At 47.0% G+C, this 15,501-nt stretch overlaps 2 protein-coding genes across 2 annotated transcripts in view; both read left to right on the top strand.

The window, feature by feature from the left end:
• LOC123504130 overlaps positions 1-2,361 on the top strand; it is a 7,352-nt gene extending 4,991 nt beyond the window's left edge. The window contains exon 5 of the mRNA XM_045254455.1: positions 1,927-2,361. Coding sequence (XP_045110390.1) covers positions 1,927-2,065 — 139 coding nt within the window. The 3' untranslated portion in view covers positions 2,066-2,361. The remainder of the gene's footprint in view (positions 1-1,926) is intronic.
• A 3,677-nt stretch (positions 2,362-6,038) lies between these two features.
• On the top strand, positions 6,039-14,111 carry LOC123506554. The gene is made up of 7 exons (XM_045258749.1): positions 6,039-6,713; positions 6,821-7,053; positions 7,264-8,388; positions 8,595-8,761; positions 8,879-9,029; positions 12,625-12,837; positions 13,807-14,111. Exons 1-7 carry the CDS (start codon positions 6,039-6,041, stop codon positions 13,919-13,921), a joined length of 2,679 nt encoding a protein of 892 aa, XP_045114684.1. The 3' UTR covers positions 13,922-14,111.
• The last annotated feature ends 1,390 nt before the right edge of the window (positions 14,112-15,501 follow it).

Below are 15,501 nucleotides of genomic sequence, written 5' to 3'. Positions count from 1 at the left end.
ACACCAACGTGACCAGGGACCCAACAGAACCCAACACGATATCCTCGTTGTGTAAGAAGGTATAGCCACTCCAGGGCTGATAAAACCAAAGGGTTAAAGGATATAGTGCAAGAGAGAGAAGTAAGAGCACTGCGACAGTCACTAAAAATTGTAAAAGACGAAACCGGGAGAGTAAAAATTATTTGTAAAGCTAGGACTATGGCAGACAGCTCCGCAGTAAAGACGGATGCCACTGAAGGAAGGCTGCCACACCGATAAAAAGAGGGGAAAACCACACTAAACCCAACGCCTGCGTCGGATTTGGAACCATCAGTAAAAACAGGGATATCATCAGAATGGAAAAAAAAATGTTCTAAAAACCGTGTGTGGGACAGAGGTGGCAGAAAATCCTTCTTGCCATCCATGGCAGGAGGGCATAATGAGATAACAGGAAGCTGCCAATAACCAACTCGTGGGAGACAGAAAGAGTACACAGGAGTGGGGTCGATAGATAACTCTGCCATGAGATTTGCAACTCGATGGCCAAAAGGTTTAGGGAGACTCGATCGAGTGACATACGCCTTCGAACGAGAGTCCCGCAATATTGACAGACTAGGGATAGAATCAGGAAGACGGTGGGTGCGAAACCAACACCGGAGCATCGAAGGCTGGTGCCGAAGGTCGAGCGGCCAGAATCCGGCATCCACTAATAGACTAGGTATTGGAGATGTCCGAAATGCACCCGTAGCCAAGCGGATCCCAGCATGATGCACGGAGTCAAGCACGCGTAGCCGTGCATCTGTTGCGGATGAGTAGATCTCACAGCCGTATTACAACTTTGGGAGTATGAGTGTACGGTACAACTTGAGGGAATGAGCAGCAAAAATGTCTCGGGCAATGTAACTACTGAATGACAAGCAGTCACTAGTGGTGTAATGCCTTATCTGGCATATTGTGTATCAATGGATACTGGGTACATTACCTGTAATACCTTAACAAGTAGGAAAATGTGACAGGGGAAATGATACCTGGGATCTTAAAGGCTCATTCGCCTCTATTATTTGGTCTCAGTAACGCCATAGGCGCTCACGTATTATAAAACAATTTGGTTAATCTTTATAAAAGGTCCGTGTCACGTACAAACACGAAACTCACATATGTAAAAGGCTTGGTGACCTTGCCGTAAACATAAAAATAATTGAGGCGCATGCGTTTAGTTTGGCCGTAATAGCACTTGAGAGTTCGGCGAAGTAGGAATTTTTAAGTCCAGCGAGCTCTGCACCAGTGACCAGTCAAGAGTAAACACTGAAATGATTTTCAATTGTTTATAACAGATTTGTGGGTATAAACAGGGATTTGTGGGTAGCGGCATATAAGGATTTCATGGTATCTATAGAGCTAATCCCTCCAATCACGCGCTGCCACTCGAGAAGCATAACGTTATCATTTTTTTGGGTTCCTTGTTAGCTTGTTATGGTACGTTAGGATAACGCCCTAGCAGGGGGTTCATGGGGGGCTGCACCCCTCTCGTAGAGGTTAGCTTAGGTTATGATAGGTTAATGTCCTAGTGTGGGGGGGTCCATAGGAGGCACAGCCCTCATTAGGTTACATTAGGTTAGGTTATGTTCAGTTAGGTTAATGCCCTAGTGGCGGGGTCCAGGGGGGGCTAGGTTACATTAGGTTAGGTTAGGTGAATGCCCTAGCAGGGGGGATCCAGTTAGGTTATGTTAGGTTAGATTAGGTTATGCTTGGTTAGGTTAGGTTGAAAAAACTTTATGTATTATGGAAAATTTCCGTAGAGTTTGTTGCATGCCCATATTGCGCTTATTTTCCCCACCAAAACCCCCGATTCCCTACAGGCCCCCAAGCTTGTTTGGGGATGGGGGATGGAGGGAAGGAGGACATACTTGTTATAAAGAATTACCAACAGTTTTTTACACTTAACAGATTTACCTGTGACGTCTGTGACAAGATGTTTTTGAACAAGGTAGACGCAGATCTGTGCTACAAAAATCATTTGGACATGTGCATCCAGCCTCTGCCGCGTGTACCAGGGCCGTCACAAAATATTTCCTGCAGAAATTAAATGTGTAATGTTTTATTTGAGCCTTGCCTTCAATTATCCCATTCCCATAATAATATCTTTATATTACGGTGGAATGAGGCTATATATTATATATCTCAGCTTGGCGTGATCCTGCAACTAAAGATTACAATAGTTTTTCCGGCGAGCGACGAAGGAGATTCGTCTGGCAGTACCACTATCGTTTTCAGTGGAAGCGTTCGCTTATTTGGACAAACGCTTCTGGACCGTTCGCCTTCCACAAAGTGCTACTGAAAACGCCTTAAGTGTGTGTGTGTGTGTGTGTGTTTACCCTTGGCTTCTTTCACACAGAGTCAGTGACGAGGAATGTTTTCTGACTTATGCTCCCATACCCTTTGATGAGGTCCCTTTGTGAGGATGATGAGTCTCAGGAAGATGATGAGTCCGATGGAGAAGATGATGAAGAGGAAGAGGAGGAAGAATAAAGAGAAGAGTGGTGTAGCATTGGCGGTAATACTGAGAGTTGTGTGAGTGATACAGCATTGATGTGTTTGTAATGCTGTGCTAATATTAAGTAATGTCATCAAGTTACTACAACACTTCCATGTTAACATAAGAAATCACTTCACTAATGTAGAAAAAAAAAATATTATAGATTAAAAATATGAAGAGACAGGCGTGAACTAGTACGTGTGGCCTTGCTGTGTGTGTGTGTGTGTGTGTGTGTTTCACTGTTTGATCTGCTGCAGTCTCTGACGAGACAGCCAGACGTTACCCTACGGAACGAGCTCAGAGCTCATTATTTCCGATCTTGGGATAGGCCTGAGACCAGGCACACACCACACACCGGGACAACAAGGTCACAACTCCTCGATTTACATCCCGTACCTACTCACTGCTAGGTGAACAGTGGCTACACGTGAAAGGAGACACACCCAAATATCTCCACCCGGCCGGGGAATCGAACCCCGGTCATCTGGCTTGTGAAGCCAGCGCTCTAACCACTGAGCTACCGGGACGTAAGTAAGTGTGTGTGTGTGTGTGTGTGTAATTCACCTTGGTCGTCTGCTGGTCACCCAGCAAGAGATTAAAGCTATAGGACGGTAGTTTGATGGGTTAGAACGGCCACCCTTTTTAGGAACAGTCTGAATGTAGGCAAACTTCCAGCAGGAAGGAAAGGTAGAAGTCGATAGACAAAGTTGAAAGAGTTTGGCCAGGCAAGGTGCAGGCACAGAAGCACAGTTTTTGAGAACAATAGGAGGGACACGCCAGCCATCAGGTTCATAAGCCTTCCGAGGATTTATCTACATTAGAATACAACAAAACAATATATTAACCCCTTCAGTACTGGGACATAGTTTTACCTTGAGATTTGTGTACCATTAGACCATTTAATGACATAACCAAAGGTCTATGGAGGGCACAAGATTAATGGCCACAGTCTTCACTATTTCAACCCCTTCAGTACTGGGACACATTTTTACCTTGAGATTTGTGTACCATTAGACCATTTTATTGACATTAGCAAGGGTGTATGGAGGGCACAAGATTAATGGCCACAGTCTTCACTATTTTAACCTCTTCAGTACTGGGACACATTTTTACCTTGAGATTTGTGTACCATTAGACCATTTTATTGACATTAGCAAGGGTGTATGGAGGGCACAAGATTAATGGCCACAGTCTTCACTATTTTAACCCCTTCAGTACTGGGACACATTTTTACCATGAGATTTGTGTACCATTAGACCATTTTATTGACATTAGCAAGGGTCTACGGAGGGCACAAGATTAAAAGAACACACTCTCTCTCTCTCTCTCTCTCTCTCTCTCTCTCTCTCTCTCTCTCTCTCTCTCTCTTACACACACATATAAAGTGTGTCTATTATATTATATCAAGGAGGAAGAGGAGGAGGAGGAGGAGGAAATAATGAGATGTATATACCGTTATCATTATTGGTAGTAGTAGTAATAGTAGTAGTAGTAGTAGAAGTAGTAGTAGTAGTGGTGGTAGTAGTAGTAGTAGTAGTAGTAGTAGTAGTAGTAGTAGTAGTTGTTGTTGTTGTAGTAGTAGTTGTAGTAGTAGTAGTAGTAGTTGTGTGAAATGTTTTTAAAAGACACACACACACACACACACACGTCATGATTATTTATATCTTCCATTTCTCTCTCTCTCTCTCTCTCTCTCTCTCTCTCTTGTGGTGTTTACTCTTTCTTTTTCTCTTCCAAAACAACAGGAGAGAGAGAGAGAGAGAGAGAGAGAGAGAGAGAATAAATGACAGCGGATACTACCATAAGGACAACAGTTACAGCTCTCTCTCTCTCTCTCTCTCTCTCTCTCTCTCTCTCTCTCTCTCTCATGAGAACGCAGTACAGTAAGGGCAGGTGAAGGAGGGCGGGCTGCCAGACCTGCATGTGGCAGTTCCAGTGTGAACAAAGCTTCTTAATTGCACACACCATCCTCACCCATTCATTCCTCTAGTCTTGTTTCAAAGCTCCCCTACTCACTCACCACCAACAACATGACTATTACTACTCCTACTACTACTACTACTACTACTACTATTTCTACTAAGTATGGAACATGCAAAAGTTACATGCATTTCCATTTCCATATAATATTGATCACATCTCCTTGGTGAGTCAGCCATCAGTGTGGTGTGTGGTGTGGCCTCAGTCCTCCCTGGAAATCGGTCAGTACGAGCTCTGACCTCTGACCTCAGGGGAAGGACTGCTTGGGTGACACTGACCAGCAGGCTGCAGACAGGGCAGGGCACACACAGGCAGTGCTTCCATGAGTTGATGAAATCTTACCCTAGATTTTTGTTGATTTTACCTTAGATTGTCGAAGTTGCCCATTAATTGTTGATTAATTAATACACTCTTATCATACATAAGTTTAAATATTGCCCCCCCACCACCCCGAAACACACACACACACATGACAAAACACTACAGCCACTACTGCGGCTGCTCTGTGTGGACTCGTCCTCGCAAGTGACTGACTGTGTGTGTGAACTGTGATCTAAGCGTCCGAAGGTTCAAAACGTGTACGCGTAGTAGACGGGTGAGTGGAGACTGGGGAGAAAGGGGATGGGGTGGGAGGGTGAAGGGATGATACAAGTCACGGGGATGATTGTGTACATGAATCGAACATGAAAGAGAACCAGTCTGCCACCAGATTGGCTCCATTCTAAGCACACCTATCCATAAAGCGGCAGATTACCCTAAAATTACCCTAGTTTATGCATTACCCTAAACACTACCCTAAGAAGGGTCCAATTACCCTAGTTTAGGGTATTTTACCCTAAAATGGAAGCACTGCACACAGGCATAGATGCATATACGTCTGGCAGTAATCAAGAGCGCGTTAGAAGATACACACACACACACACACACACAGTTTCGTGTTATGCGCCATGGCGCTAGGCTGGATAGTCTGTCACTGACTAAAAGTTGTTTTGAAGTTGCAGCCCATTGGTGTGTGTGCTTCTGTTTGTGGCGTCACGTGGGTGAACCAGGTGTGCTGAAGGCTGACAACTAGACAACTACTTTCGGTAGGTACAGAGAGAGAGAGAGAGAGATTAATTTCAAGGTCAAGTTAGATAAAGACAGATACAGAGGTGGAACGCTACAAGAATAACTAACTCTCTTTCCCCATCACACAACTAAGTAATGAAACACACACACACACACACACACACACACACACACACACACACACGTACGTACGTGTATCTATTTACTTATACGGTTCTATTTTTTTCACAATACACAGTTCCAACCACCTCATTGGAGAGCAGTGAACGTGAGCAGTCCTGCTTATTAAGAATCACTGCCATGGCCACCCCCTCCCCCTCTGCCCACTCCGCCACCTCCGCCCACACCGCTACCGCCCCACCCCTCTGCCCACTCCGCCGCTGGCCCCGCCCCCTCTGCCTCCTCCACCACACCCTCCGCCACCGCCGCCGCCGTGACAGTGGATTATGCACGACTCAAGCTGGTGTGCATCTTGATGGGTCCTGGAGCAGCCGTGCTCAGCCACGCCCTGAAATGCGGCACAAACAAGGCCCCCTCCGTCACCCTCCTGGACCACCTGGCCAGCCTCCCTGACTCCTCGACGGCCAACTACCGCGCGCTGAGCAATAAGACGAAGAAGAAAATCTTTAACCGGGATGAGGAAAGAAAAATTGGTGATGATCCCTCGTGCCAGACCTTTGATATAACACTGCTGTACAAGAGCATAACACTGGCCTGCGAGGGTGTGCCACCCAGTGACGATGCACGCTGGAAGGACACGGCACTGATGGAGGGACTCCTCAACAAGATCAAGGAGGAAAGAAACACCTGTGTCCACGAATGGACTCAGACGAAAATGGATGAACACCAGTTTAAGAAGAAACTTCAAGAGTTTGAGGACATCTTCATCAGAGCCCTTCATGCCGTCAGGGACAGGTACGGAGTCTGTGCCGCTGAAACCAGCACTGTCATTGACTCTGTGAGATTGCAGATACAAGATGTGTTGAAAGCCTTTACTGAAAAAGTCATCCTCGTGATGAACTTCGAGAAAAAGCTGGAAATGTTCAAGGAATTATCAGTTTGTCACCTCAAAGATCGTTACAAACACTTTGAGTGTTTTGACCCGCTCTCCTTCCTGTGTGGATCCAAACAACGGGTCCACGTCCAAACAGTATTTGTGAAACTTGTCCTTCAGCAAGAACACACACCACTTGAAATAGACTCCGTAGAACTCTTGAAAGTTCTGACGGACGAGTCTCAACCCTCCCGCCTGTCCAGGACGACAGGCCGCGCCTCGCCGTGGTGAGCGGCATCGCCGGGAGTGGCAAGACCACGCTGCTCACTCTCCTGGTGTCAGAGTGGCGCAGGGAAGAGTGTGACCGTCGCGTCAAACATCTGGAGGAGTACGACATTGTGCTCAGAATACTGTGCAGAGACAAACATGCCGAGGACCTGGAGACATTCCTGCGCCTGGTCCTCCCGCCCAGTCTGTCGGTGTTTGGGAGCCCCTCGTGAAGTATCTGGAGCACTGCAAGGTGCTCTTCCTCATAGACGGCCTCGATGAGATGAACCAAACCTCCAATAAGCTCGTCACTAATGTTATGACAATCGCCACATGTAACAAACAGTTCTCAATCCTCGTCACCTCACGCCCAGAGCGAGTGGACCGCTTCTTGAGGCATTACAAACAGGACTATCGCCAATCACAGCTGAGTATTGAGGGATTCCGTCGCTAGGAGGACGGAGTTTGCACTGCAGTACTCCACCTCCTCCACAAACCAGGACAGGCTGAGGGAATTCATGACAAAACAAAAGGACATCAAGTTGTTTGAGCTTCCTCTCAATCTGTTGTTTGTGGTAAGATTATTTGAACACAATCCAGACTGCATGAAGGAAAGCCCTACCCAGGCCAGCCTGTACACCCACTTCCACGAGTGGTGCACAGAGAAGCTGTGTGTGAGAATAGCCACGCACCCCACATGGGGGGAGAAGAGGCCGCGCACCCTCAAGACGAGGATAAAAAGAATGGTACAAGAAATGTACCGAATGGCACTGCATTGTCTGCTGCAAGACAGATTGAGCCTCTCAGAGGAGGACGTGGAGCGGCTGGAGAAACGCTGCAAGGAAGAGGACCTGCCGGATCAAGAAGTCTTGGGAGCGTTCTTCACTCTGCAGTTGTCTGTCAACAACAGTGTACGTGAAGAACACTACTCGCTGCCCCACAAAGGACTGCTGGAGTACTTTGCCGCACGACATATCATGCAGCGCCTTCAGGATGGGTCCCTTCCTCCATCAGGGGCTGTCAGGAGCCTGCTTCAAACCGTCAGTCAGCAAGGGACATTTCATGGTCTGCGTCTGCGTAATCTTTTCTTCCACGTGGCGGGCCTGTTGGCCAGAGAAGAGGTACCAAATCGCACTGAGGCAATAAAGGAAGTAATAGAGCTGGTGGGGGAGACTGGCTCAGAGTGGGGTGGATGGATGTCAGTGCTGGAGGAGAGTGACGAAGAATTGTATGAAGATGTTCCTGGCTGGAAGGAATGGCTGTCACTAGTGGAACACACGGATTATGATGAAGGCTTCCTGCAGGCCATCGCTCACCACGTCACAGTAAACCCTCCTGGTGGCAAGGTATGGATAAAAGATAATATGTTGGCCAGCGCTGCGGCACTGCTCCCCCGTACTTCACCACCAACAACAGTGGAATTATGGCTGTACAACGAAAGTGTGAATGTGGAGAATGTTCGTGCCTTGAGTCATTACCATTGCAGTGAGTTGAGGCTACACCACCATTACCAGCACCCCGGCAACACACCTGCCTCACATGCCATGCTGCACACCATACGCAGGTAAGCACACACCTGCAGATGTGTGTGTGTGTGTGTGTGTGTGTGTGTGTGTGTGTGTGTGTGTGTGTGTGTGTGTGTGTGTGTGTGTGTGTGTGTGTGTGTGTGTGTGTTTGTATGTGTGTGTGGTGTGGTGTGGTGTGTGTGTGTGTGTGTGTGTGTGTGTGTGTGTGTGTGTGTTCAGTAGTTCAAAGTCATCGCCATTACAGGAGTCGCCTTAAGCAGTTCATTGGTCACCTGAGTGCTGATTGCCTGACACTGCTCCCTGAATGCCTTACGTGGCTGTGCCTGGCTGTGTCCAGTGATGAGCACGCTACCCGCCTCACCGCAGCACTCTCCCGAGCCTCCTCATCTCTGCCTAACCTGTCCGACCTTAGTGAGTCTGTGCTGCAGTGACCCTTCAAGGTTGTTCTACTCCTTGCACTGTTATTCAGTAAATACTCAGTGTGTGTGTGTGTGTGTGTGTGTGTTTGAACTGGTATTGTGCTTGCAGTGATACACGTCCCCATGTCGATGGTAACACCAGCAGCGGTTCTGTCACCACTGCCTGATATCAGTGATGTGTCCCTGGTCTTGTCTGGCGTGGACAAAAATCTGGTGAAGGAAGCGTGTCAAGTGGCCGCAGCTCTCCAGCCTAGAAGGGGGTGAGTGTGTGTGTGTGTGTGTGTGTGTGTGTGTGTGTGTGTGTGTAACCTGTACTCTCTCTCTCTCTCTCTCTCTCTCTCTCTCTCTCTCTCTCTCTCTCTCTCTCTCTCTCTCTCACCTAAAGTGAAATATGCCAAACAAGAAATCAGGGAAAGGAAAGACAAGAGCCTTCAAACACTAAACACCAGCCTTCAAACACTAAACACCAGCCTTCAAACACTAAACACCAGCCTTCAAACACTAAACACCAGCCTTCAAACACTAAACACCAGCCTTCAAACACTAAACACCAGCCTTCAAACACTAAACACCAGCCTTCAAACACTAAACACCAGCCTTCAAACACTAAACACCAGCCTTCAAACACTAAACACCAGCCTTCAAACACTAAACACCAGCCTTCAGTGTTGAATGCTGAAAGAAAACCTTGTCAGATAGATGACTAAATGAAAGATTAAATAAATAAGTAAGTTTAAAAAAAGAAATATAGAAAAGTAGAACACATTACACGAGACAACTCAGCTCACAGAGAAACGACACCAATTATATGGAAACCTGACTAGATAAGGAGCAAGGCCAGGGAGTCACGTATTTCAGGAAGCTTTAAGCAAATAGACGGAGGGAAGAAAATGATCGATGTGTCAGTAGTGAACTCACACACACACACACACACACACACACACACACACACACACACACACACACACACACGGCGTGCAGTGTAGTGGTTAGCACGCTCAACTCACAATCGAGAAGACCCGGGTTCGAATCCCGGGAAGCGGCGAGGCAAATGTACGTGGCTCTTAATGTGTGGGGTGTGTTCACCTAGCAGTAAATAGGTACGGGATGTAACTGGAGGGGTTGTGGCCTCGCTTTCCCGGTGTGTGGAGTGTGTTGTGGTCTCAGTCCTACCCGAAGATTGGTCTTTTAGCTCTGTAATAAGGAAGACTGGCTGGGTGACCAGCTGATGACCGTGGTGAGTTACACACACACACACACACACACACACACATACACTGTTACGTTCACCGGTTAAATGGGTAAGATTGGCATCGGGGAGCCGGTGAACAATAACAATAAAAAAAAAACACTACAGGTTCAACTGGTGAGGAAATGCAAAGGGGGCACTTAAGAAGCTATTTGATAACCCAATGACAATGAAACTGACATACACATAGATTTAACATGAAACACATGAAACTGACATACACACACACACACACACACACACACACACACACACACACACACACACATATATATATATATATATATATATATATATATATATATATATATATATATATATATATATATATATATATATATATATATATAACACAGAAATAAATACAACAATAAAGAACCCAACTTAATACCTAACAATAATACTAATCCTATATGGAGGCAATGTGGAAAAAACGGGACGAGGGGAAGTGATACTTATGCGGTGTCGCAGTGGTGAAGTGCTGGGTGAGGTGGATCCCACGGTAGTCCAAGAGGCGTTGTGTTCACTGGTTGAGGCCTTGACCTCGACTGACTTCCAGAAATCAGGGAGCTTGCTTAACACTTCCGCTTGATTTGAATGGGGCCGTGTGAATCCAACTTCGGGACAGTAGCGGGGCTTCATGAGACGGTGACATGGAAGGGGAGGTGGAGAGGTGGCGAACGAGGTAGCAAGCGGAGGAGGTGATGGTAGTGGAGTATGTTACGGACGGGCCGTAACATTTCCTTCCCCATAAGACCTCCGTAATGGGCTCATGAAGGAGGTGTGACGGGAGATCTTGATAAGGCGTCGGCGATGATGTTGTCCACCCCCTTGATATGGTGGACTTCCAAGTTGAAGGGTTGAGTTAACAAGGTCCACCTAAGAATGCGTTGGTTTCGGTTCTTCATGGCGTGAAGGAAGGCCAGAGGGTTGTGATCGGTGAAGACCTTCGTAGTTTGAGGGCCAGGATGAAGGTAGCACTCAAAACGTTGGAGTGCCAGGACGAGTGCCAGAGCCTCCTTCTCGATGGTGGAGTAGTTGAGTTGGTGTTTCTTCAGCTTGGCGGAGTGATAGGCGATGGGATGGAGGATGCCGCTTGTGGGGTCCGCTTGTAGGAGGACAGCACCCACTCCAACTCCACTCGCGTCCACTTGTAGATGGAAGGGGCGGGAGTGATCTGGCGTCCAGACCACTGGCTCCGAGGAGAGGAACGCCTTGAGATGTTGGAAGGCTTGGTCACAGGTCGGGGTCCAGTGGAAGGGGACGGAAGTGCTGATAAGGTCCGTCAGGGGCGGCCAGGGTGGAGAAGTTCCTACAGAATCGTCTGTAGAAACCAGCCATCCCCAAGAACCTCATGAGAGCTTTCCTGGTGGTAGGGACAGGGAAGCCAAGGATGGCCTCACGTTGGCTCTCTTGGGGCGAACCTTGCCGTTCCCCACCACATGTCCCAGGTAGACCACCGTAGACTTCCCGAAGGTGGACTTGGCCAGGTTGATTGTAAGACCGGCTTCCTGCAACCGACCCATCAGCCTCCGGAGACGGGTCAGATGTGTCACCCAGTCGTCCGAAGTCACCACCAGGTCGTCCAGATAGGCAGATGTTCCCTCCAAGTCCTGGGTGATGTAATTTATAGCCCTCTGGAAGGTGGCGGGAGCATTAGACAAGCCGAAGGGCATCACTGTGTATTGGTATAGTCCGAAGGGGGTGATGAAGGCGGATATTATTCGGGCCTCGTCCGAGAGAGGAATCTGGTAGTAACCTTTAAGTAAGTCTATAGTGGTTACAAATTTGGCTACTCCTATACTATCTATAAGGTCCTCTATCAAGGGCAATGGGTAGGAGTCTGGCACCGTCACTTTATTTAATTTCCTGTAGTCGGTGCAAAATCGACTACTACCATCTGGCTTAGATGTTAACAGGCAGGAGAAGCCCAGGGGATATACTAGGTTCTGCAAGGTGATGACAGAGCAGATAGTCTACCTCTTTTTTCATCAAGTCTCTTTTAATGGGTGAAATGCGATAGGCTGGTTGTCTTATAGGCTTGATGTCATTAGATATTAAAGTTATATCATGTTGGATAGTAGTACAAAGTCCTGGAAGGTCACCTGTGATTTCTGAAAAGTCCAGCAATAACTTTTTAAGATCAGACTGTTGTGAAGGTGTTAAGGAAAGAAAAACCTCATCAAGGTTGGACATGATTTGACTGTTTGAGGGGCGTCCTTTAGGTGACGAGAGGAAGAATTCGATGTCGGACTCTTCCTCGGGGGCCACAGGACCAGACTCCTTCCCTACCAGACATACAGGTACGGTGCGAGACAAGTCGTCCTCTGGTTCTCTGGAGTGGTAAGGTTTCATTAGGTTGGGAATCCTTACGACAGTCAGGAGTGTGGACCACATAGTTTAATGGACTTAGACAGACACTCACAGAGAAACACACAGACAGAATTAAAAGCATACATATGAAAATAAAACATGCATGAAATAAAAAAAGAAACAAAAAGCAATAAATGGACAAGTAAATAAATAGCTCCTGGGAGCAAGACAAGGAAACAAACAAATTTAACTCAATAAATATAAATTCCATCATGTTTTGCTTTGCTTTCCAGATATTTTGACATTGGGTTCCCCCTGGCCAGGATGGAGGCGGCAGGGTGGCGGCGCCTCCTCCACCTGATGGCCAGTGCGTGGGTCACGATGAGGACAGGGGAGGCGGATTGGTTGCAGGGAGGTTTAATGATACCAGAGGAAACCATCACAGAGGAGGAGGAGTGGGAGCTCACCAAACTCACTCGCACTTTGTGGGGGTGTCCGGTGTACAGGTGAGTGTGTGTGTGTGTGTGTGTGTGTGTGTGTGTGTGTGTGTGTGTGTGTGTGTGTGTGTGTGTGAGAAAGAGAGAGAGAGAGAGAGAATTACGTCTGTCTCTCTCTCTCTCTCTCTCTCTCTCTCTCTCTCTCTCTCTCTCTCTCTCTCTCTCTCTCTCTCTCTCTCTCTCTCACACACACACACACACACACACACACACACACACACACACACACACACACACACACACACACACACACACACCCGGTAGCTCAGTGGTTAGAGCGCTGGCTTCACAAGCCAGAGGACCGGTGTTCGATTCCCCGGCCGGGTGGAGACATTTGGGTGTGTCTCCTTTCACGTGTAGCCCCTGTTCAGTGTTCAGTGTTCACTGTTCACCTAGCAGTGAGTAGGTAGGGGATGTAAATCGAGGAGTTGTGAGGTTGTTGTCCCGGTGTGTGGTGTGTGCCTGGTCTCAGGCCTAGCCCAAGATCGGAAATAATGAGCTCTGAGCTCGTTCCGTAGGGTAACGTATGGCTTTCTTGTCAGAGACTGCACCGAATCCCACCACGTACAGCCTTAAAACACTTTGCGATTTGTCAAGTGGTTTAAAGTTACCTGCATATCACCATGATGCCCAGGTTCTAGATGGTTACACTCAAGATGAGGTTGGGTGGTGATATGGGCCCTAATATGGGTACCACTATAAATAAAATTGCCTGCGCCGCTAATGGGCGGAAGCTGAACAGATACACCCATACACTCTTCAAGTGTGCCTACAGGCGCTATAGGCCTTACCGTAAAAAAAAAAAAAAAGAATAATAATAAAAATAGAGCCCAGGCCCTGTAAAACTACAACTACTAGGTAAGTACACACACACACACACACATTCTCCCTTCTCTCTCTGTGTGTGTGTGTGTGTGTGTGTGTGTGTGTGTGTGTGTGTGTGTGTGTGTGTAATTACCCTTGGCTTCTCCCACACAGGAGGTGTGACAGGATTTGTTTTCTGCCTTCTGCTCCCTTTTCCCTTGCTGATGAGTCTCAGGAAGATGATGAGTCCGATGGAGAAGATGATGAAGAGGAAGAGGAGGAAGAATAAAGAGAAGAGTGGTGTAGCATTGGCGGTAATACTGAGAGTTGTGTGAGTGATACAGCATTGATGTGTTTGTAATGCTGTGCTAATATTAAGTAATGTCATCAAGTTATTACAACACTTCCATGTTAACATAAGAAATCACTTCACTAATGTAGAAAAAAAAAATATTATAGATTAAAAATATGAAGAGACAGGCGTGAACTAGTACGTGTGGCCTTGCTATGTGTTTGTGTGTAATTCACCTTCTCGGTCGCCTGCTGGTCACCCAGCCAGTCTTCCCCATTACGGAGCGAGGTCAGAGCTCATAGACCGATCTTCGGGTACGACTGAAACCACATCAACGTATGTGTGTACTTGTAAAGATTAACATTATGCATATTTGGATTCATAAAAACTTTTACTGTATTAATTTGTAGTTTGACATTCCGCTGGTTTGTTATTAGCATTGTATTGGCGTGGCTGTAATGGTGACTGGTAATACACATCGGCCATTGTCCCAGCATGCACTGCAAGGCACCGCGGCACGCCGAACCGTCCTCGTGTGGCGGCCACGCCTCCAGTTTCCTTGTGGCGGATTGGTGGCAGCAATGAACTTGTTGTTGCTGTTGCTGTTGGAGCTGGCATTGTGTTGGTGGAGAGGCTGGAGGAGGAGGTAGTTACTGACTAGTCACTAGGCACATTATAGGCCTACGATGGACAAAGTTGATGACACACACACACACACACACACACACTGTTACACAGAGCTGGAAGTGCAGGGTAATCATCCTGTCTTAGGTGATTTGAGCGTTATCAGGGTAACACGGCAGATACATGGAAAAAGACAACTTCTTACGGTAGTCTTACCACAGCAAACTCGCGGGTACTTGCCCGTTTAGTTTGGTGAGAGAGAGAGAGAGAGAGAGAGAGAGAGAGAGAGATAGGGTGAGGTACCGTAATGTTTGTGAAGGACGTGTCGAATGGCACCCCGTGTTTACATTGGTGGGAAACTTCATGACAAAACTGCTATCCCTGCCTCTCTCAAGCGCCAGTGTACAGAGTCTCTCTCTCTCTCTCTCTCTCTCTCTCTCTCTCTCTCTCTCTCTCTCTCATAAAAAAAAAAAGAACAAGAAATTCCCAGAACATAGACACATAGTGGAATGATTCATGCGAAGAGAACCTTTGAAAAAATCAACCTCAGACAGTTTGGAGATACCTCAACACACGTGCATCTCATGACGGACTGCACATACGTACAAACTTGACCACCAGTAAACCATGGAACACGTGCAGCGTGAGTGGATAGCCGTGCCACTACACGACACGTACGTCAGTATAAGATTTCATCACCGTACATATTATGGTAATATTTCAAACATATACACATATATAAATGATCTTTGATAAATATATTTTTAACAGACAGGGTAATTTTAAGGCAAACAGGATAATGTTAAGGTTGAATTTAGGATAAAGTTGGCAATAGGAGCTGGCAATACTGCACTTATACATTCCTTGCTGTAAACGCCAGTCTCACACCGTCACACGCAGTTTCCTGTTGCTCAGCGTGGTGGGAGGTTGACGTACAGCTTCTCACAGATCAA

This window comes from Portunus trituberculatus, chromosome 2 (genome assembly GCF_017591435.1).
Source record: "Portunus trituberculatus isolate SZX2019 chromosome 2, ASM1759143v1, whole genome shotgun sequence".
Taxonomy (NCBI): domain Eukaryota; kingdom Metazoa; phylum Arthropoda; class Malacostraca; order Decapoda; family Portunidae; genus Portunus; species Portunus trituberculatus.
The sequence above is the reverse complement of the archived record's forward strand: the minus strand, read 5'-3'. Positions and strand labels throughout refer to the sequence as shown.